General features: G+C 34.6%; 1 protein-coding gene across 2 annotated transcripts in view; it reads left to right on the top strand.

Annotated features, from left to right (window-relative positions):
* Window positions 1-20,424, top strand: part of LOC140796762 (peptide-N(4)-(N-acetyl-beta-glucosaminyl)asparagine amidase) — a 58,012-nt gene extending 37,588 nt beyond the window's left edge. For both annotated transcript variants that reach the window (XM_073149871.1, XM_073149872.1), the window contains 10 exons: window positions 7,779-7,833; window positions 7,949-8,035; window positions 8,882-8,937; window positions 9,041-9,100; window positions 9,523-9,610; window positions 9,719-10,462; window positions 10,559-10,619; window positions 11,570-11,672; window positions 19,840-19,971; window positions 20,050-20,424. In XM_073149871.1, the coding sequence (XP_073005972.1) occupies window positions 7,779-7,833; window positions 7,949-8,035; window positions 8,882-8,937; window positions 9,041-9,100; window positions 9,523-9,610; window positions 9,719-10,462; window positions 10,559-10,619; window positions 11,570-11,672; window positions 19,840-19,971; window positions 20,050-20,134 (1,471 nt within the window). In that variant the 3' untranslated portion in view covers window positions 20,135-20,424. The remainder of the gene's footprint in view (window positions 1-7,778; window positions 7,834-7,948; window positions 8,036-8,881; window positions 8,938-9,040; window positions 9,101-9,522; window positions 9,611-9,718; window positions 10,463-10,558; window positions 10,620-11,569; window positions 11,673-19,839; window positions 19,972-20,049) is intronic.
* The last annotated feature ends 2,706 nt before the right edge of the window (window positions 20,425-23,130 follow it).

Here is a 23,130-nt window from a genome sequence, read left to right as displayed (position 1 = left end):
TTTTAGAAGGTACTCCATTTTATTAGAAGGTATTGCGCTGTTATTTGAAGGTATTACGCTGTTATTAGAAGTATTTCACTATTATTAGAAAGTAGTGTGCTTTTATTAGAAGTTTAGAAGGTACTCCATTTTATTAGAAGGTACTCCATTTTATTAGAAGGAATTACGCTGTTATTGGAAGGTATTACGCAGTTATTAGAAAATATTTCACTATTATTAGAAAGTAGTATGCTTTTATTAGAAGGTATTTCACTTTTATTAGACAGTATTCTACTATTATTAGAAAGTATTAGACTATTATTAATAGGTATCCACAGTTATTAGAATGTATAACACTGTCATTATAAGGTATTCCGAGTTATTACCTCAAATTTTATATTCTATAGGGTAAACGTAGTTAATGATGTAACACAACATTTGTGAAAATATTACATGGCTAAAATCAGGTAATACGATTTTCTTTTACTGTATTACATAGTTAAAATCATATACAACAGTTTCTTTTTTGACTGTATTATACTATTAAAATCACATAATACAGTTCCTTTTACTGTATTATGCATTTAAAATCACATAATTTAGTTTTGTTTTGACTGTTTTATGTAGATATATGTGAGGAAGAGCAAATCTATATTTTCCTTCCCGGCTTCTCGAGACAAAAGTGACAGTTCATAAAAATGTTACACTGCATAAAATGCATAGCAAATTTCTCTCCTCTCCCATCTCAAGGTAGTTTGGAAAAGAAATAGTGAAAATGGCTTACCTTGCAAAAGAAACTAAAAGTGGACCTAACCTCTAAAATGAAAAATGCATTGTATTTTTACTACAAGAGGCCTAAATAACTATATATATATATACACACACTATATGTACATATCAAGCTTCCGAGTATTGGAGTTGGGATCGGTATCAACCATCTGGAAAAAAGATATGTATCGGATCAAACTATTTTTTAATTATGTAAAATTCTAAACATTATTTAAAAATATAAAAAATTTCTAAAATTTTTGAAAAATTGATTAGAAAATAGAAAAAAAATTACTCATATATGAAGCCAAAAAACTTTAAAAAATATATTAATTTACTTAAAATTTAAAACTTTGATAAATACTGAGCTGACTCTTGTAAATTTTTATGATCATTATCATAATCACCATAAGTTTGTAAATAATATTGTGTAGGACCTGGTGCTCCAAAATATGGTATCATACTATTCATATTATATAGATCTTATTGTGTGACTGTTTGAGGAATATAATAATTACCGTATGGATCTTGTGTCTGAAGATACTGAGGATAATAACCAGCATATAGATCTTTTGATGGTTCCATACAATGAATACTCGATGCACTATAATCATAGGGAGCAACATTCTCATAACGATGTTGTTGATATGTATATACATCTTCAGATTCTTCGTCTTCAATCTCAATTCCTCCTTAACTTTCCTTAGCAAATGTAGATGGGACAATCTTACCACCAGGTGTATTATCAGGATCATTAGTATTATTACTAGTATTGGTAGATGCACTATCTCTCGCTGCTGACAACTTGTACTATCTTTTGCTGCCATGGGTTATCTCTATCTCTATCATCTAATAATCTGTCTTCTACTTTTCTGATCGATAGAGTCAAGGTGTTTTTATCAAAAATATGATTTAAATCAATCAGCGGCTCATTTTTGACATTCTTTTTCTTAAATTTCTTTTCCTTCAATCTTATATTATAATGACAGAAAACTAACTTCTCCAATCTTTCCATTATTAATCGGTTGTGTGTTCTAGAGTGGATTAAGAAGAAAGTAGTACAATTTCTTTCACACTGTGATGAAAACACGGTTTGACTTAAATTTTTTTTTGCTATTGATGTTAAATTTGGTGCCTTCTCCCATCTATAAATAGACCATCATTCAATTGGAGTGTTATGAGATATAGTTGCAGCAACTGTTGCAGTACTAAATTGATATCAATTATTGATATTTCTGGGGTCGAGTCCGACTAGTCCTAGCCTATTTCAGGAATTAGCAAAAATGGCTGACATCCTAGCCAAAACCAACAAATGGGACCGGCCGAAATTGGAAACCATGGTACATATACATACATAAATACAAGGTTCCAAGTATCGGGATCGGGATCGGCCGTCCAGGAAAACGATACGTATCGGCCGTATCGGCCGTTCGTATCGAATCAGAGTATTTTTTAATTATATAAAATTCTAAATATTATTTAAAAATGCAGAAAAATGCAGAAAAATTTAAAAAAATGACAAAAAATAAGAAAACAAAAATTACTCACATATGAAGTCTAAAAACTTAAAAAGATGTATTAACTTACTCAAAATTTAAAACTTTGTTGAATACCGAGCTGGTTCTCGTAAATTTCTATAGTCTTCATCATCATAATCACCATAAGTTTGTAAATATTGATGTCTGGGACCTGATGCTCCAAAAAGTGATTCCATCATACTAGTCATATTGTATGGATCTTGTTGTGTGGCTTGCGTTTGAGGCGGATAATAATCAGCATTTGGATCTTGTGCCTAAGAATACTGAGGATAATAACTAGCATATGGATCTTGTGATGGCTCCAAACAATAAATACTCGATGTACCATAATCATAGGAATCAAAATGCATCTCATGACGACGTCGCTAATATGTATATATATCCTCAGTTTCTCTGTCTTCACTCCTTATGCCTCCTTGACTTTCCTCAACAAATGTAGATGAAATGATCTCACCACCATATGTATTATCAGGACTATGACTAGTACTAGTAGGTATACTATCTCTCGCTGCTGAATGACTCGTACTAGCCTCTGCCCTCGTCGTGGTTTCTCCCAATATTTTATCTAATCATGGGTTATCTCTGTCATCTAATACCCTGTCCTCTATCTCTCTAATCCATGGAGTCAAGGGGTCTTCTTCATCAAAAACATGATTTAAATCAATCAGTTGTTCATTTTCTGCCTTCTTAAATTTCTCTCCCTCAATTTCATATTATAATGACAAAAAACTAACTTCTCCAATCTTTCCATTGTCAATCGGTTGCGTGTTTTTGTGTGGATTAAGGAGAAAGTAGTCCAATTTCTTTCACACTGTGATGAAGACATAGTTTGACTTAAAATCTTCTTTGCTATTGGCGTCAAATTTGGTGCCTCCTCCCATCCATAAATAGACCACCATTTAGCTGTAGTGTTATGAGATATAGGCTGCAAAGAAACTTAGCGATCTTGAATTGCCCAGCTCTCAATCTATATCTCTCCATCTGAAATCAGAAATATATTATTAGCTTATTGATTATATTGATTATTGAAAGTTAAAACTTAAAACAAATAATAATAAAAGTATTAGCCACCGTCGCTGAGTCCATGACATAGCCGGTATCGGTATTAATTGAATCATAACTTACTTCTTTATCGCAAAGGATTTGTTTATGAATATCGGGCTCAAGCTTGCTGATTACCTTTCTAACCCCCAATAAGACTTCACTATCATTATTGACACTTTTACAGAATTGAAATCTTGGATTAAGAAAATACCCTGTAAAAATTTAAAATTTGTAAGCATTCAAATTTTTAAATATTCATAAATAAAAGTAAATTAAAACTTAAAACTTAAAAGCATGCTTACTAGCAGCGTGTATAGATCTATGTAGTTGTTTGTTCCATCTAGAATCAATCATCTTCCACCATTTCCTATAATTTTGGCCCACATTTTTTTTTATTGATTCTTTAGCTATGTCCATTGCCTCGTATAAGAAACCCATCTCAGACTTGTCATCACTGTCTACAAGTCTTAATACTTTGACAAGAGACTCAAATACTTCGGTGGCAATTGTAATATTATCCCAAAATGTATTTTCAAGAGCCATATTTTTCAAAGTTTCACCTAAAGATTTATCTTTAGGTTTCATATTCTTAATTTTCATAGACCACTCCTGTGATGTAAACATCCGCATAATATCATCGTTGTAGCGCATGATGCTCTCCAAGGCTAAAAAGTGAGTGGCAAGTCTAGTGACGCCGGGTCTGATGATCTCCCTACCACCAGTCATCTGCCTGAGTAAATTAAGAACCCAACCATGGTTATATATAAAATTTGTTAATCTCTGACCTTCACATATGACCATGTCAATTTTAGGCTCTTTTGCAATATCCTCTAACATCAGATCAATACAATATGCAGCACATGGCGTCCAATATAAATGAGGTCTTTTAATCACTAGTAAATTTCCAGCAGCTTTATAATTTGCTCCATTATCAGTAACCACTTGGACTACTCTTTTTTCACCAATTTCTTGTACTACCTCATCCATCAACTGACAAATATAATCTGCATTTTTAAAATGAGCAGTAGCATCCACAGACTTCAAAAATATTGTCCTTAATGCCAGAGTACACTAAGAAATTAATTATATTTCTTCTGTTTTGTGTACTCCACCCATCACACATTAGTGTATAACCAAATTCATCCCAATACCGTTTAAATGTCTCAATATAAGTATGAAGTTAATCTACCTCTGAGTCAAGATATTTAGTAGCAATATCATTTGAACTAGGAGGGGGAACACCAGGCCCTACTGATTGTATAGCATCCATCATAGTGTGATAGTAAAGGCTATCAGCTACATTGAAAGGAATATGGCTGTAGAAGAAAAATTTAGAGATAGCTCTACCAATGTGTTTCTTTGCATTTTTAATTCATTTGAGAGCTGTCTTGATTGAAGTCTGTATACGACCCCTTTTTTTTTGAAGATATGTATCCATTGGTCCAAAATTTTTAGACTCTGCTGTAACACCAGGAGTCCTATGGATAGAACTGCTGCCATCATATTCTCTCTCTCCTCGTATATTAACTGATCTAGATCTCTGAAAGTTATCACCAGTGCTTATTCTCATCTCTTCCTCTTCTCTATGCATATTTCTGCTCTCTTTTATTGCCCTCCTCATCTGTCTCTCCTCATCCTCCTCACTTTGCTCACTGCTATCATCATCAATCTGTACAGGATTATGCATCAATTCTTCACGAATCATTGACTCTCTTTGTTGTGCAGATTGCTTATCCTTCTTTTTACCAATTAAATGAGCGAACATCTGCTTTCTAACTTCCAAAGACACTTGAGTGCAAGCTGCTACATTTCCTTGTCTTCTAGCTAAATGTTCTTTCAAACGGCTGACACCACCACTCATTTCCTTTCCACACCAGTTGCATTTAACGCGCCTTTTATCTTGCCCAATAGTGCTACAATGTTGCCACCCAATGTCGGTATCATATGACTTCTCTTTTGGAGCCATTGATATTTTAGTTCTGCAAGACTGCAACTAAAAAACATAAACAAAAATCAAAATAAAATATAAAATAATTTAAAATTTATAAGACATAATTGCATAAGCAGCACTAGGTGCTGCTGTAGCAGAGAAGCTGCTGCTGCCTGCTGCTTTTTCTGCTGTGCTGAGAAGTAGCAGCATGCGCAGCAGTAGCTGCTGCACTCTGCAGCAGCTATACAAGGGAAAAAAAAATTTACCGAAGGTCGCCGGAGATCAAGGTCATTGGAGAACGTCGCCGGAGGTCGAGGTCACCGGAGAGACGGAGATCTACTCACTACTAAGTCGCCGGGGAGAAAGAGAGTAAGAGATCCGTGAGAAAGAAAGAAAGAAAGAAAGAAAGAAAAGAGAGAAAGAGAGGAAAAGAGAGAAAAAGAGAGAGAGAAAAGGGAGAGAGGCAGGTGGGGGATGGGGACATCAATTATTGATGTCCCCCGGGTTGTCGGATCCGACCTGCTCCCACCCGTTTCGGTCGGGATCGGCCGAAACGGCTAATCCCGACCAAAACGGATCGGGTTTCGGCCCCAGCTTCGGCTGGGATCAGGATCGGCTAGGGCTGATCCCGATCCGTTTCGGCCGATCCCACTCGGGATCGGCTGAAACTGGGAACCTTGCATAAATATGTATACTAATACACCTAAACGAGAAAAACAATGGAAGGTAAGAATATACTTGCTTACCTATCACTAATGGTAATGCATGTCTCCATCTAGTTGTTTGAAGAGGATGAGAATCAGACAAAATACTACTCAAAATTTGATTTCCTATTTTTATTTTATTCTTAACCAACATTTTTATCTGTTTCAACTTTTAAAGGATTATCCGGACAAAATACTACTCAAAATTGGATTTCCTATTTTTATTTTAGTCTTAACCAACATTTTTATTTGTTTCAACTTTTAAAGGATTATGCGACTTTAATAGGTAGCTTGGTAGGAATTCTAAATGAAGGAACAAATGGCGAAGTGAATATCCTATGACTTTTAATGCCACATTATATGATCTTACTATCATCCCAAGTGGAAGACTTTAGCAACAATAAACATGTTCATTAACAAGGGAATCAAGTGAGTAGAACTTTTGTAGAGAAGACAGGAAAAAAGGGATAAGGGAAAGCTCTGGGCCCGTGGCAATTATTGGTGTCATATCACTATATGGTAGACGTTGGACTTTATATGGCAAGATGCGTTTGATTAGTTGGAATGAAAAGAATGTGTGGATTACAATTTCTTTAGGGCTGCTTTTTTGGTTGGCTGATTTGTGGACTTAAAATTTAGCTGTTGGCATGGTCTTAATTTCAGCTCTTTATGGTATTTATTTATTTTCAACAATTCTCCCTTTTCTTCGTACTCTTTTCATTCGGTTTACATATATGTTTACTTACTGTTACCATAACATTTTATGATCCTGTATAAAATTCTCACAAAAATTATCTTTGTTTAGTACATCTTTTCTTTTCTCTTTTTCTTTTTCCATTTTAGGTTGTTACATGCCGCTCTTATTTTGTGACTAGCTGCTGGTGTGGCCATGTGTCATGTTATGTTTTTTGTTATATTTATGAGTGTTTCTTTCATACCCGTCACTCAAATTGGTTGGTTAAGGTGAAAGAGCAATCAAACCGTTGACAGAACCAATGGTAAAATTGAGAATTCGTAATATTAAGCTTTTCAACCGGTGTTATCTTCATATTAGGATTCTAGTATGTGAATGTTATGTTCTCCTCTCTCTCTCTCTCTTATTCATAGTAAAATAAATCTGATTCTTATCATCATCTACATATCCTATATCCTAATCTCTCTTCATCTCCTCTTTTCCAAATTCATTATTCTGTTTGCTTATATTTTAAAAAAAGAATATCTTACTATGATCAAGTTTTATAGCGATATGCTTCGAAATTTAATTCAAAACATCATGTATTTATATCTGATTTGAAATTGATTAGATTTGCATAATTTATAGTCTAAGTCATTTACTTTACTTTTGAATTCAAATCTATTTGATTATATTTATTTGCGACAATCTTTCCCTAATTGATCCAGATCCCACGTCCTTTTCTCTGTCCTCTCTCAAATAGGAACATCTCTCCTCAGTAATTCTCTCCATAATTAATGTACTTATTAGCTCTTTAAGCACTTAAGGAATTAAGTTAAAACCGTTACCGAGGGACTAGAACTGGGCATGTATAAAGAGAGGAATACCAGCTAAAATGGCAATTACAACCTTTGGATCAAGATAGACAAGTTAAGAGGGGTATGGAAGATTTTGCCTCTATTTATTTGAATTGTTAGCTTAACTTTTACTTGCCATTTGGAATATTTGTACTATGACAGATAATAGCTTACTCTAATCTTCTTTTCCTCTTTCCTGAATGTATGCTAAATTTGCTGAGGTGGTGATTCAGCAATTATCACCTTATATGACTGAATATGATTGACTAGTTAATGAATATCAAGGTGCAAATTTTGTTCATGTGTCACTCGATTCCCACGATACAATGATCCATTAAAGGTATGAACCGTTTCCTTTGATCCTTTTATTTTGGAGACTTCGTAGTGTTCAGTACTATCTCCTTTGACCAAGTTCAGTCAAACTCATATTTACATGATGTCCTTTCTAATCTTAGCTTCTGGAAACAAAGAGAGGGCGCTGTGGAGAATGGGCCAACTGCTTTACGCTATATTGTCGAGCCTTTGGCTACAAAGCTCGTTTGGTTAGTAAATTCTCTTTGAAAATTGTTAAACCCACTGTTAGACTGTTCACTTTGTGGCGGTATATATTTTCTGAAACTTGAACTTGTGGCCACGTTAGGTTGAAAATGAGTCTATATATATATATATGTTGAACTGTTATCTGCATAATTCATATCAGATTAAAAGTAATGTGCCTTCATTAAGCTCTGAAATATAAAGATCCATATGCTTGATAACAGTTTTAGTTCTGGTTGGTTTTTGGAGATTAATATTTGTTGCAAAATTTTGAGAAGCATGATCAGTATTTTTTCCTGAAGTACAAAAGATATTTATTTGCTAAACAAAATGACATTAACCTTCTCTATTTAGCTTTTATATTTTTGTCAATTTTGAGTACAATAATATTTCACAGATTCATCAAATTTTCACTTCAGATATTTTACATGAAAAGATTAGAGCGTGATATCTTATGGGCTACCTCGGTTTTGATATTTGGAAACTACAAAATTTTCTTCATGAATCTGTCGGATCTGAACTTGCTCTGATATAATATGTTACCTCTCGTGTTCCTTTGTGATAAAAGTTTGTTGAAAAATGTTTATTAGGTGCTGATTGCCTCAATAATTGAAACAATTTCTGTCTATATTCTTTGACGCCGTTAGGTTATAATAGTCAAGGCATTGCTTAAGGACATGTTTATGATGCAAAAGTTCCACCTTATCTTGCCTTATTTGACCAATGTGTCTATTTTAAAAACGTATGTAAGGTAGAACAGTACCAGGTTCTTGCCTCATTAAACAAACAGCCTAAATTCTTTGTTTAAGCTCAGTTTTTGGTCATGATTTAATTGATCTTTAGTTTTTCAGATAATGGACTTCACTGATCATGTATGGACTGAGTGCTTTTCTGTCTTATCTGGGAGGTACTGCAGCATGTGCTGAATTTTTTCCACTTTACTCTTTCCTTTGGAACCTATTCATAATTGGACATTGGCCATACTTGCTGATATCTGGAAACATATTTAGGTGGATGCATCTTGATCCTTGTGAAGGAGTGTATGATAATCCATTGCTGTATGAAGAGGGGTATGTAACTTTCTTGATATAATTCATTCTCCAGAAAATTGACAGCAGCATAGTTCAGCCTCTACTGTCACTGTTCTAATATGATTTCCATGCTCTCATGTAGGAATAGGACATGCATATAACTTATTGGATCCTTAGTGTTTACTTTTTTCACTACAACTATTGTTAGCCTTGTAGAATTTTTTCTTGAATAGAGAGAAGTGTCGATCTTTTATATTTCTCTTTCAGATCTTATATTTCTATTATTTCTAATTTTCTATGCATGTATTATCAATTTAATGATGATCAAATTTTTACTGCATATGATCTGCCTGTACATCCTTGGATCCCTAATAAAAATTGCTGCTTTGAGCAATGTAAATTTAAATTTTGTATCAATTTCTGCTTATTAATTGATTGTAAACCATATGCTTTTCTGTTAGATGGAACAAGAAGTTAAATTATATAATTGCTATTGCTAAAGATGGAGTTTATGATGTTACAAGACGGTACACAAGGAAATGGCCTGAGGTAACCATTATTAATGGGCTCAGTTTTTTTGGGCAGTGTGTGTGTGTGTGTTTTCTATTAGGAATCATATTCATTATTTTTTTCTGTATATCTTGCTCTGGAATTTAGGTCCTTTCAAGACGCACCATGGCAACAGAATCTGTTGTTTCTGCTATCCTGTCTTCAATCACAAAAACTTGTCGTAGAGGATATTCTTCTGAATCACTTACCCTTCTTGAATACTGTGACAAGAAAGAAGCAGAGGAACTTCAGACAGCAGTTTATAGTAAAGCTGATGCTTCAATATCATTACCTGGAAGGCAAAGCGGGGCTGTTGAATGGCGAAAGGCAAGATCTGAGTTTGGTTCTGATGAAAGTCAGTCAGTTGGTTGTTCTTGCTGCGCTGTTCGCCAATGTGTTGATTCACATGTTGCAAACATCTACAGTGGTTTTGCTTTCTTGGTGCGCCATCTTTGTGAAAATGAAATTTCGAAAGATAGATGTATTGAAATTTTAGAGATGTTTAAGAATTTGTTGGTAGATCTTAGCTCTACCCCTTTCAGAAATAGGAGCTCATTCTTAGATCCAAATGCATCTCAAATTTTGAAAGATATGATGCTCTGCATCAAACAATTGCTTTCTGCCATTTCCTTGAGGGCAGATTTAAGGAATGATGGTTTGGTCAGTGTTACTCTATCTGGAAATCCAATTCAAACTTCTTTAGCTTTACCAGTGGCAGTTGATGTAGTTAATGAAATTATCAATGATTGTAGATATAATGAGTTCCCTGTAAAAAATATCCAATTCCCAAGAACCAACAGATTATCTTCTGCCTCTGTTCTTGTTAGTGGTGAACAACTCCCTGTTGGAATTGTAAGTGAGATCTGTTAGTCACCTTTATTCTTTTTTATTTACTTAAGTTGAGGTGATTCCAGGTTCCAAACGATTCTAATGTTTATAATGATTCAGGCTACATCAGCATTTGATGGTACTCGTTTGTCCAAATGGGAAGAACCTAATGGAGCCAAAGGTATTTCTAGTTAAAGAGCAAATTAGCATATTTCTACTTAAGAGCAAATTAACATAGTATTCTGCAAAATGATTTGGCATATTCCTAGTTGATAGAAAATTAGCATGAGAAGGACAATTGAACCTCTTAGATGTCTTTGTTTCATTGTAATATATGAAAAGATATATGAATTTCAGACATAGAACTACCATGTGCAACCTAATCTTAAAACATTTAGATAGTTTCATGTTAGATAGAATGATTTCAAAATCTAATTTTCTCGGGCGAATGACAGACAAGTAGGGTAAAGATGCAAGATTTCTGTATGATAACATGTTCCAAAGAAGAGAAGACCACCAATTGAATAGGTTGATGTGATCAAAGAAAGGTTTAGATTACTCTTACTCTTACACTTAATATAAACTTAAGGCTAAAATAATTCTCGATTCTTTGATAGATGCAAAAAAGAGATCGACCAGATCAAGTACAAGAGTCCTACTAGTAGCCGTACTGCCATACATGACTCAAACTTGAATCAGTCCTAATGACTTATATAAGAGATAAACATAACTAAGAGATAAATATAAATTAATTAAAAGAAATAGATTTGATCCATTGAGCCTAATATTCTCATGAGTCAATCCAATCAGACCCGGATCGCATCTCATTTTAGTTAGAAGTTAGAATTGCATCACTTGATAAATTCCTAAGTCACTCTTTCTATTTAGCCCAATAATGGCATTATGGGGGTTTTCTTGGTCATACACTTGCCATTCCAATGTTGTAGACAGTAGTCTGTTTCTTTTCTGGATGTCATTTTGATCTTTTTATTGTAAATTTTTACTCAAGTTTTGAGCTGAAATGTTGGATGGCCCTCTTATCTAAGTTTTTGATTTACACGTTTACTGCCTCTTCTTCACATTTTTAGATTTTACTTGTCCTTAACACATTGTGCCACTTTACAATCCCAGGGTGTTGGCTAATCTACAAAGTTCTTGATGGCCAAATGTATGATTTGGAATCGTATGATCTCATGTCAGCAAATGATGCTCCAGAAAGAGATCCAATGGACTGGTATGCTTATCATATTTTCTCATAGCATCTAATGTTTCATGAACCCATATTGTGATGTGGCAACTAAGAGTGTACTTTATTGACATCAGTAGTTGAATACTTAACTTCATATCCTATGATGAAACTAGAAAATTCAAAGCTATACTTCGTATGCAATCCTTCTTTATCCTACAAGATTTGTTCACTTCTTTCTTTAATTGCTGAAAGATCTTCATGAGTTCAAATTTTTTGATAATATTTGTTTTAATAGATACATTCTTGATAGGTCTGTCCATGACATGTTGCACCAGTTTTACTGATCTAAGACCAATTGCAGCTGTTTGCCTTCTTATTTTTGCATGAAAGTAGTTTAAACAAATTTATACAAACTGAAGGAATGTCAACAAAGTTCTTTTGTCAATATTTGGTATTAGATCGTTATTCAATGTACACCAAGACAATTTGGGTCCTTATTAAAAAATATATATCCATATATTACTGTTCTCCGTGGAATGTCTTTTTTCCAATTACTTTTCTGACTTTATTTGAGTTATCCGTCAATGTTCGAAGTTTAGATTTCCGTCCCCCGAAAGAATGAACGTCTTAGATTTCGATCAATTTTGTTTGCTTTTGCTTTGGTTTCTGCAGTTTCAGTTTCAGTCTTGTTTTAAATATTTACTCATAAAGTTAGAAAAATTAGCAGGAATGATAGCAAAATATTTTTGAAACACAAAGAAGTATTACTTCAAAGTATCTGGTGCAAACAGCCAAATACTATAGGTAGTTACTGGGAACGACACGACATTGTTTGGTAAGTCTAGCAAAAATCTCTCTAGAGCCATACAAAGTGAAAAGATTGTAGGTCACACTGTTCCCCATTTGTATTTAATCTCAACTAAGGTTTCGAAATTGGGGATCGAGATTGGCTGCTGAGAAAACAATACGTATCGACTTGTATTGACTGCTCGTACTGGATCGGAGTATTTTTTTGAATTCACAAATTCGAAATATTATTTAAATGTATAGAAAAAATTCTATATATATATATATATAGAATTTTTTCTATATATATATATATATAAAGAGAGTAAGAACATGACAACTAAGTGAGCTGGCATGCGACCTCTTACTAGTGTTAGGTTCCCAATGTAGAGAAACAGAGAAAATAATAGAAAAATGAAGAGAAATATCAAGAATTGAGAGACCAAAAATTAGTGTTTTATATTAAGATAGGTCGGTTTTAAGTGGAAAACCCCTAAATTTTATCCCAAGAATTTAAAATGAGACTTAAGATAATAGATTTGTCGTTTCTGGCAATTTTGACCAAAATGGTTGAGATTGATGCAGAGACTACCAAAGTAGTCAAAAATCGATCTGTTTTGGTCGAAGTGATTGGTTTTTAGACTTGGTTTATGTTATTTGTCGATGACATTCTTCTCAATAAATCTAAGAAAGCATCAAACACTAAGCTATATGTAGAGAGAAATAAATGTAGACATTTAGTGTATGTCTAAGAGAACTAAGACAGTAGGTATAGTGAGATTTTGGTAAACTTAATCGTCAAAATGGAGAAAATATTTTCTTGTTAACCTAGGAGTACCTAAGGACGAGTGCTTTTATAATGTGTTCATCATACCTGCACTCGTGACTCATTTCATAAGACCTCATGTCGATGATTACCATCCATCTTGCCACAAGCTTACCCCTGATGTTTGCTCTTCTTATATTGCCTCTTCCTTATCTATTGTTTCTGTTGCATCTTATTAGTAGTCTGGGTAGCAAAACCATCATAGGGCCAAGGAACCGAAAAACTGTCGCTTGTCAAAGAGACATACTCCAAATTATTGCTAGAATACATTTGAGTTGTATAGCTTTTTCTAAATCTGGTCATTGAATAAATTAAATCTTAATGAATAACAAATTTGTTTATTTTCTTTTAGTTATCCTTTTCCCATTAGTTTGAACTTTCTTAGTATTGTGGGACAAGGAAAATGGTTCTAGAGAAGACTTTCATGGTACCTTTTGTTCAGGTAAGAGCAAATGATTTGAGTTGCAATTTCATAAGAATTGAGTTATTCAAGGCCACTACATATATTCTGGATAAAGGTATGATAGGGAAGGTTTAGGACTGATTCCGGATATTGTATTAGATTGCACCAATAGGAATCCATTTTATTCTGATGTAAAGACTCAATTATTTAACCTCTGCTTCAAAGCCAGGGCCAAGTCAATAAGAACAAGATTTGCAACTTTGCTGAAAGGTTTGGAAGATGAGAAAAACTGACTGCTCACTTAATGAATAAGGAATGATCTTTCACATGGATCACCACCTTTCCGGGGAGAGCTAACATTCATGCCCGTGGATTATATTTTGGTTTGACACTTCTTTTGGTTTGCAACAAAAAGAAGTGAGATAAGCTTGGATGTGGAAGATGAAGTGCGAGCTACCTTAGTTCATAGACTGTTTGCTTGCATTGACTGTCATGAGGCCAGTCCCCAATAAGATTTAGACATGCTTTTCTTACTCATTGTGCTGTTGAACATTAGCTTTTCCATAGTAATGATTGTCCTATTTTTCCGCTCTGCAACTCTGTTTGGCTTTGGAGTGCAATGCAATTTGAGGAATATACAAAACATTATGGAGAGGGATATATTTTATATGACGTCAGTTCGTGCACATTTCCATTCCTTATAGAGAAAAGCTATTTAGTTGCTGGCTGGGAGCTATATGGCTGAATAATGTGGAAAGACATGGCCTTGTTGTACCTCATCCCATTCATAAGCTCCTTTCATTGGCAAAGGCAAAGAGAGTAAAAAAAAATGAGAATTGTAACATTGTGGTTGTGCTCTTTTTTTTTCAGCAGTATGCAGGTTAGAATGTTAACAACATTGCCTTGACTTTTTTTTGTCACATTGGAGCTTGGTGACAAACCCTACCGACAGAAAGATCTGTACAAGAAATACAGAATTAAGTTTAGGAACAATGAACCAAGAATTGCTTAGAACAAGAGTGCAGGAGTTCCATAGATAGCCGTGTTGACCAACACTTCCATGCCAGTAATGGCACGGCACTTGGCACGGGGTGTGCCAGTGGCACAACACTGTGCCGAGTCATGTCGACTGGCACGGGTGCATGCCGACCGGTATGGCCGTGTGCTGTTCGGCACGGCCACGTGCCGGTTATTGTACCATATGGAGCTTTTCTTTTTAATTTTTTGTATTTTCATCAGTCATTATTAAATTAACTGATCATTTGATCATTTTAGAAGGTTTAAATATAATTGATGATGAGGAGACTAGAGATAATGATGGTGATGGTGATGGTAATGATGATAATGACGAGACTTAGTCTGGTGGTGGTGATGATGGAGATGAGACATGCATTCCTATTACATAACTTTTTCAGAGGTATTGTTTTTACAGAGGATGAGTCTGCAAGTAGCAGAATATTAGGAGAGGTGCACCTATATGATGATATGAGTTTATCATCATTACCATCATATCAATCATACTCACCAGTGCTACAACACTCTTATTATATTCTATATCCACAATATGCATATGCTTATGATGTGCCTATGCATGTGCAGGTGCTGGTCGTTCCCATTAATGTTCAATAAATATCATATCATAAGATAATTACAAAATTTTTATTTATATGAAGACTGTGAAACATTATAATGTGCAATATTTTAAGTGGACGAGTTTTGAGAATATCGACAATACTTAATGCAACGTTCTCGTATTATTTTTGTGCCGGCAAGTGTAGTCTTTGATCTTCCTCGTCATTCTACATCCAATTAGATATTAATTTTAATATTATGTGTTCAATTTTGTTATAGAGTATTCAATTTTATTATAGAGTATTCAAATCATATTATATGTTGAATAATATTTATATTTAACTATTACTTTATCTTTAATAAAATAGGTTATTTATAAAAATAATCTAAACATAAAGCACTATAATGTAGGTTTTAAACAAAAAACTAAAGATTGATATACCAAAGATCCAAAAATATCTTTAAATATCTTAAAAAATTATTAAAAATATTATAAATGCGTGCCAGTGGCACGCAAGGGCGTGTCGAGGCATGCCACTCGACACGTGCCACTGGCATGGCCATTACTATGTAGGACTATCTAATAAATGTCTCAATAGCCTGTTGTCCCTTGGCTTGTAGGTCCTAATAAATGTCTCTTCTAGAGTGGTATCATAATGCGCTCAATTTTCTCTTCAAATACTAGCCAGGGACTACTACTCTTTCAAAACATCTAGTCATGCATCATAGATCTCTACCCGCCTATAGATCCACTAGCAGACCTGTGCTTGCTACTGTAGAGAATATTGCCATGATTTTGGGATCCTATTCCTAATAGCAATTGATCAAACTGAGATTGTGTGGATCAATAGAATTCTTCGTATCAACAAATAAGATACTTGATTTTCAATGTTGATTAGATCCAGAATTGGTTATGAATTGCTCATTTGATGAGCATTCGCCTGACTCAGTTGTTACACAATGGCTATTTCATAAGTGCAATGCTCGAGGGAGAAAAGAAGGCTGGTGCTCGCTTGTTATGAGATTGCTACTTGCCTATTTCTATTTAAGCTTGCTTCTTATGTTGCTTTTTACTGACTTCTTCATATTGCTTATGCCTGAGATTGCTTGTCATTTTCTTGTTCCTACTCCTACTCCTTGTAGACCAAGAAGCCCGTAAAGGGATTTCTACTCCAAGTAAATCTGATTCTCATGCACACAAAACCCTAACTTGAAGCCAAGCTGTAACGCCCGCCCCGGCATAGGCACGTGCATGCCCACGCGCCCACACGGCACATGTGACGCATGCGATAGGTCGGATGGGGCCCGTCATATCCATGCTCACATAATCCATCAGCAAATAAACCTGTTAACATATGAATATTCAGGTCCACAATAATATACACTAGATCACTATATAATCCGGTAGGATCTACATAGGCCACGACAAACTATCAAGATACAACTAAAACAACTAATATAAAAGTACACTATGATTCGACCTATATTATACAAATCATTGTCTAATATAAATGAGTACAAATATCAAATACTGGTATAACTCAATTTTTGTATAAACTATCATCTATACCATCTCGCATCTATAGCTCACCTTATCATCGCTCTAAAATATCTTCTCAAGATATCTCAAGTCGCTATCACGTACCACATATCTGAGGGGGTTAGAAAAGAAATAAAGAGAGTTATGAGCAAAAGGCTCAGTGAATAAACCTTATCCTGAATCAGTGATGTCAAATAGAGAATAAATCATGTACTGGATAATATGAATTAAAAAGAAGCATGATGCCATGTATGAGAATGTATATATGTATTCTCAATGATATATATATAAATGAAATCAATTCTTATGAATAAGCATATTATATCCTCAACCAAAAATATATCTCATGATAAAATTACAATGCAACATCACCGAATATAACAATATATCATGTATAACAATCATGATCCAATGATACTAGTCACATCAATGATGATGCATGATGCATGTCAACCACTAGATAATCGTATATATTAGAGCCAGATATAATCCATATATTTCTCACTATTACAATCATTCGTCTCAATAATCCATATATTTCTCACTATTACAATCATTCGTCTCAACTCTGAATATTATCCATTATGCTGGACTACGGTGTCTGGCTCCTAACTCGATACACATCATGCCACAAGCTCAGAACATATCCTATCATACGCTAAGAGTATCTCTAGAGACAAATCATATCCTGCCATATACTAAGGGTATCTCTAAAGAAAATAATCATACCCTGCCATACACTAAAGGTATATCAATGATAGTTGTACCCTGTCATACGCTAAGAGTACAACCATCAGCATCATCATACTTTGTCATACGCTAAGAGTATGTCCAATACTAGTCCGGACTAGATACTGTTCCAACCATCACATCACATCAAATACACATGCATTTTCATGATTTTCTATACATGATAGATTAAATGCATATATTCAGTATTGCAATAGATCATGCAATTCAGGAATTTAGATGGTAAAGAAGCCAAGAGAAAAATAATGTAATGCAGACTCCAACCATTTATCTAACACATGCATACTCTTGCTAGTCTATCACATGCACACTCATGCTAGAGATCATCTCCGTATAAAATCATAACAGTATAATCATCTCCAATCATCTTTATATATTATTAATGCATTCATATCCCAGATCAGCCTAATCAAATGCATATTAAAATATGCTTAACTGAAACCATCTCCATATCAAGTCATATAATCATGCTGGAGGTCAAAATATGCATGTACATAATATATAATATATCCTAATTTGATAAAGGCGTCTAGGGGATAAGACTACTCACATCCGATCAGAAGACCCAACACACGTATCTCTCATGTCCATCGATCAACCGTCACTCATCGTTAGTAAGGTCTCCGGGGTCTTAAATAAAGGAGTTTGGAGTCTGAAAATATTTAAGTAGTATGAAGTTAGTCGTTTATCCAATTATAATTAATTTATGTAAAATATGATAATTTATTAAGTTTTAATGTTATAAATATACTATTATTATTAAAATGCTAGTGATGAAATAAGATTAAAAGGGTTACTCTTTTATGTTTATTAAAATAGTATAAATATGTAATTATAAAATAAAAGGCTAAATATGTCTAATTATACATCAAAATACATCAGGATATAAGTGTAGACAAAAATGTAATTACAACTAATTTATACATCATAATACATCAGAATATAAGTGTAGACAAGAATATAATCCATGCCTAAGAGATAAGCAAATAAATAGACAAGCCTATTATTTTATTCTATACAAACTAGTATAACTAAACCAATAGAATTACAAACTAGCTATATATATAAATAATGAATATTAGGATATATTTATAAATCTCACAACTATAATTAATGAAGCTAAGTATTAATCTATCATATCCAAGTAAGCTTATATGTAAATAATAGTGTTTGTAATATTATTAATCATTAATTATACTAATTATAATTAGATAATAATTATATTATTAAATATATATATATAAAACAATATAATTAACTGCCTAATTAAACTAAAAGCATTAGTTAACATAAAATCCTTAATTAACAGAAAAGAAATAAGAGAAAAAAAAATTAAAAGAACTGCTACAGTGCTGGGCTCGAGCTCTGCTACAGTGCTGGGCCGAGCCCAGCACTATAGCAGCAATGAAAGAGGAACCAAGGAAGAAGAAGAAGAAAGAAGAAAGGAAAAGAAGAGAAGAGAAGAAGAAAAGAAAGGAAGGGAGGAGGACTTGGTGCTGGCGGGGAGGGCGCTGGCCGTTGGTGGCCAGCCAGCAGTTGGCCTCTCACCGGCGGCTCAGCTCCAGTGAGCCCGAGTGCAAGAGTGCAAGTGAGTGTGAGAGAGAGAGAGAAGGCTCACCGCGTTAGCGGCGGTGGCGGCAGCTGCAGGCTGACGTTGGCAGGGGGGAGAGAGAAAGAGGAAGAGAGATTTAGAGAGAGGCAGTGGGGGGTTGGCAGCGGGGCTAGGGCCCGCCGCGGCCGGCTGGCCACAATCGGTTAGCTGCGGCAGCGCTAGGGGGTGCGTGGCACCCCATGCCGTACCCATTTGCATGGGCACGAGGCCGGCCACACTAGCTGGCCACGTCGTGCCCATAACCGATCTTTTTTTTTTTTAAGAATAGGTTGTTACACAAGGTTTTTCTTCTTTTTTTTTCCCGGAGAAAAACACTTGATGAATGGTCATAGTTGAGCTTGGACAATGAAAGGCGCCATTAAACATATGGAGGTCTGGTGAGTCTCACCACAATATGCTACTACTCTCGTTTTGGCAATACCCTTGCCAGCATGTGTGATCTGAATATAGATCTTAAAACAGTTTTTGTTTATTCCCAAGGGTGATCCTCTAGTTTTCTGCAGTCTCTCAAGCTAAAAGGGAGACTAGTATGGTATGATGTAATCACACCAAGAGTTTGTCACGGCTCTGTTATTCATAAAAAAATTAGCACAATAGCGACAAGTGATGATAATCCATGCCTAAAACATTCTATATTCGTTATGTCCTAAAAATCATGAATCATATGTAATGTACACTTAACTACATCTTTGGCCTAATTGTCAATTTAACTCTTTTTAATAGGATTCTTGAAGGAAGTCCTGATGGAGGCTCTAGCTGGAATGTTTTAGACAAACAGAGCTCTCAGATATTTGGAAAGCGTTTCTTGCGGATGACATTTAAGATAGAGAGAAGATATATGTGCAATGCATTCAGGTACGAATAATCAGAACAATTCAAAAGCTTCTTTAAATTTTTTATTACCTATCTTGATATACATCGTTGCATTGCCAGATTTCAATTTTTGCGTGTTAGAGATGCTAATGCCACTTCAAGGTTTCAGATAGGTGGTATTGACCTCTATGCAAAAGCCAAATAGTTTATACTGAGTCGAGTAATGAACATTTTCTGGTTAGCAAGATGCACAAAGCATTATCAAAGTAAGTCAAAAAGAATTGTAATATTACTTCTGTAACCTTTTGGGTACAAAATGATGACTTTTCTCATTATTTTGTAAAAGGAGAGGAAAGATATTTATTGCATGCTTTAGATATTGGTGAATCAATCTCATTAATTATGTAAAATGATATATTTTATTAACAAGATTGTGGAAGAGAGAGGAGTGTTGGTTTGTGTATGACTTAAATAAAACTATTGACTTAAATAAAACTATCTGTCTCTTCCATTCGTAGAAAAAAGAGAAATTCTAATGATCAGTACTTTTTTGCAAGCATTTAAAGAGGGCGAGTGTTGGTTACTATAAGTTTCTTTCAAACTTGGAGATCACTACAAGAATCTCAGAAGGTCAGGAAGATCAAAATTTTCTTCTGTCTAATATTTAATAGGATATTGCAGATAAACAAGTTCTTATCAGAAAATGTATGGGCATCAAGGGGTCATTCACTTCTGGATGTCATAAGTTCTATACCTATATAAGCTATTATCGTATTTTGTTTGTGAATTAGTATGGTATGAATTAGTATAGTGTATAATAATTACACTTAATATGACATAAAGTTGAAATTATAGTTTGGCAAATGACTAAAATACTCTATATAATAAATGGATGAGGAAAAAAGAGAGGAGTTATTGAACTTGTAGTTGATTAAAGTGATGTTTTTTAAAAGGTAGAATAATATTTGGTAAAAAATACTGGATGGAAGAAAAGATGTGAGAGAAGTAGGTATTAGTAAATTAGTATTGAGATAAGTGATTATTTACTTGCTATATTATATTAAAGTTTATATTGGAAATAGTTATCTAAAAGAGAAATTATATGTTTATTTTCTTCTTATGTATGTCCTTTGTGCAGACCACTAGGAAACTTTGGGTCACATACTCCATTCCTGACATACTAGTTAATTATTAGTTTCTTCTTTAGCTAACAAAGTATTCTTGAATGACCTCGGCAATTAGCTGTTACTGACAAGAATGGCAGAAGAAATGTGTCCGAAGAGGAGGTTTTGACTAAACTAGTCCTATTTTATATTTTATTTACTCAAATAGACCTTACTTCAAACTTAATACTAAAATGAGTCTATGTCACCCTGACCTATATAAAACCCTGATAAGTTCAATATTTTATTTTTAGATAGAAATGCTGAAAAGTTTATTTATATAAAATATTTAACTTATTAGTGTTTTATGTGTAGAAAACATTGAATAATTGAGTATTTTAGTAGAAAAAATTGAACATAAATTGAAAAGTAAAATTTGAAGCAGCTACAGTTAGACTACATAGAACTTATAAATTCTTTCTATATCTTTATAACAACATATTTTTATGACTAAAATGGATAACTGAGCACAAAGTTATATGATACAATTTTTTTTCGTTTGGGATTTGATTAAGCTTAGATCAAAATTTTTACATTCATTTTTTTTTCATCTTTATAATGAAAGAGGGCGGGGGCGTTACAATTTCAATGCACCGAACATCTCGTGCGCCTAACCCTGGTGGGTTCTACCATTGGTGTGCACCCCCAAGGGATGGGTCCACCCCAAACCCTATGACATTCTCCTCTTTAACTAGTTCAGCGCTCATTGGTTTGAGAGCCACATCTCTCCTCTCTATTTGTGCTCATGATGTTCGTTTATCACCGAGTTCGCGAATAGCGGACACCATCTTTGCCATTAATGCTTGTATTGATCGCAAGGATTACAGCACCTCCAGTGAGCTATCGGGGGGTGGTGGGTTCGGCAGTTCCAATGGTAAACTTGTGTTATTGCGTAGTCATTGCCGACGGTGGATCCTTAACCGTGGAAGTCTCCCCGGTTGCTCTTGCTGCTATCCCTCATGTGGTTTGAGAATAATGACGACTCTAATACCAAATTGTTACGAATAAACTAGAGTCAATTTGCAACAAGGGGATCTGGGCTTTGGTTAGGATGAACAACGATTGATGTAGATGATGGAAGGTAGTGGATCTCGATTGTAGGAAGGATGATAGTGGTGGTGGTAGTGGAGGAAGATGGAATATGGTGGAGAGAGAGAGAGAGAGAGAGAGAGAGAGAGAGAGAGAGAGAGAGAGAGTCAATGGGTGGTGGTGGTGAAGAGAGAATTATTGTACTTCCAGTCCTAAATTATCTTATCCTTGTTAACCCTTCAATGGTTAGATAGATGCCGTGTAAACTCTTCTTTTAGAGAGAAGGGGGAAAGTTGTTGCAAAATAGAGGAGTTAGGAGTTAGAGGAGGCCGGCCAAAGCATTCGGCGGTGAAAGGAAGGAGGTGGGTGATGGGCACTAATGACTAGAGGGAGGTAGGGGCAGCAAAGCCAATGCAATGCAATAGGCAGATAAAAATGAAATTAGGTTTTCCTCCACATATAAATAGAGGGAGGTAGGGGCAACTATGATCAGGACTTGATCAACTAATATAACTCAACTAGCCCGAGTCGAACTCAAGTTTGCCATACATCTTATGACTCAGACTAAAATAATTAATCAACTTGAATATGACTCGACTAAAATATTATTTTCATTATTGAGATAGATTCATTATCGTGCGAGAATGATCGAAATTGGAGTTGATTAACTTGGAAGCGATGTTAAGTAAGTGAATTCTCTATAGTCTAGGAATAGTGTAATATTGAAGTGATGTTTTACTTTATGAGTTTATCGCATTCATATCATACATAGGTAGATGTTTATTCACTATTCAACATAATTATATTTAATTTACTATTTCATAGTTATTCATGGATTATTGGAGCATTTCTGATTATGATATCTTCGATGTGCATGTCTTATTATTAATGATGTTATTCACTATACCACTTGCACGGTTTGGTTCTTCATGGTGCCATCGACCCAAAACATCCTTGGCATATTACTGCCGGTGTAGGCTTGCATAGAGATCTCGGCATAGATCTCACC

Source organism: Typha latifolia, chromosome 10, assembly GCF_019914945.1.
Source record: "Typha latifolia isolate L0001 chromosome 10, TyphaL0001v2, whole genome shotgun sequence".
NCBI classification, from domain to species: domain Eukaryota; kingdom Viridiplantae; phylum Streptophyta; class Magnoliopsida; order Poales; family Typhaceae; genus Typha; species Typha latifolia.
This window is presented reverse-complemented; position numbering and strand designations above follow the sequence as displayed.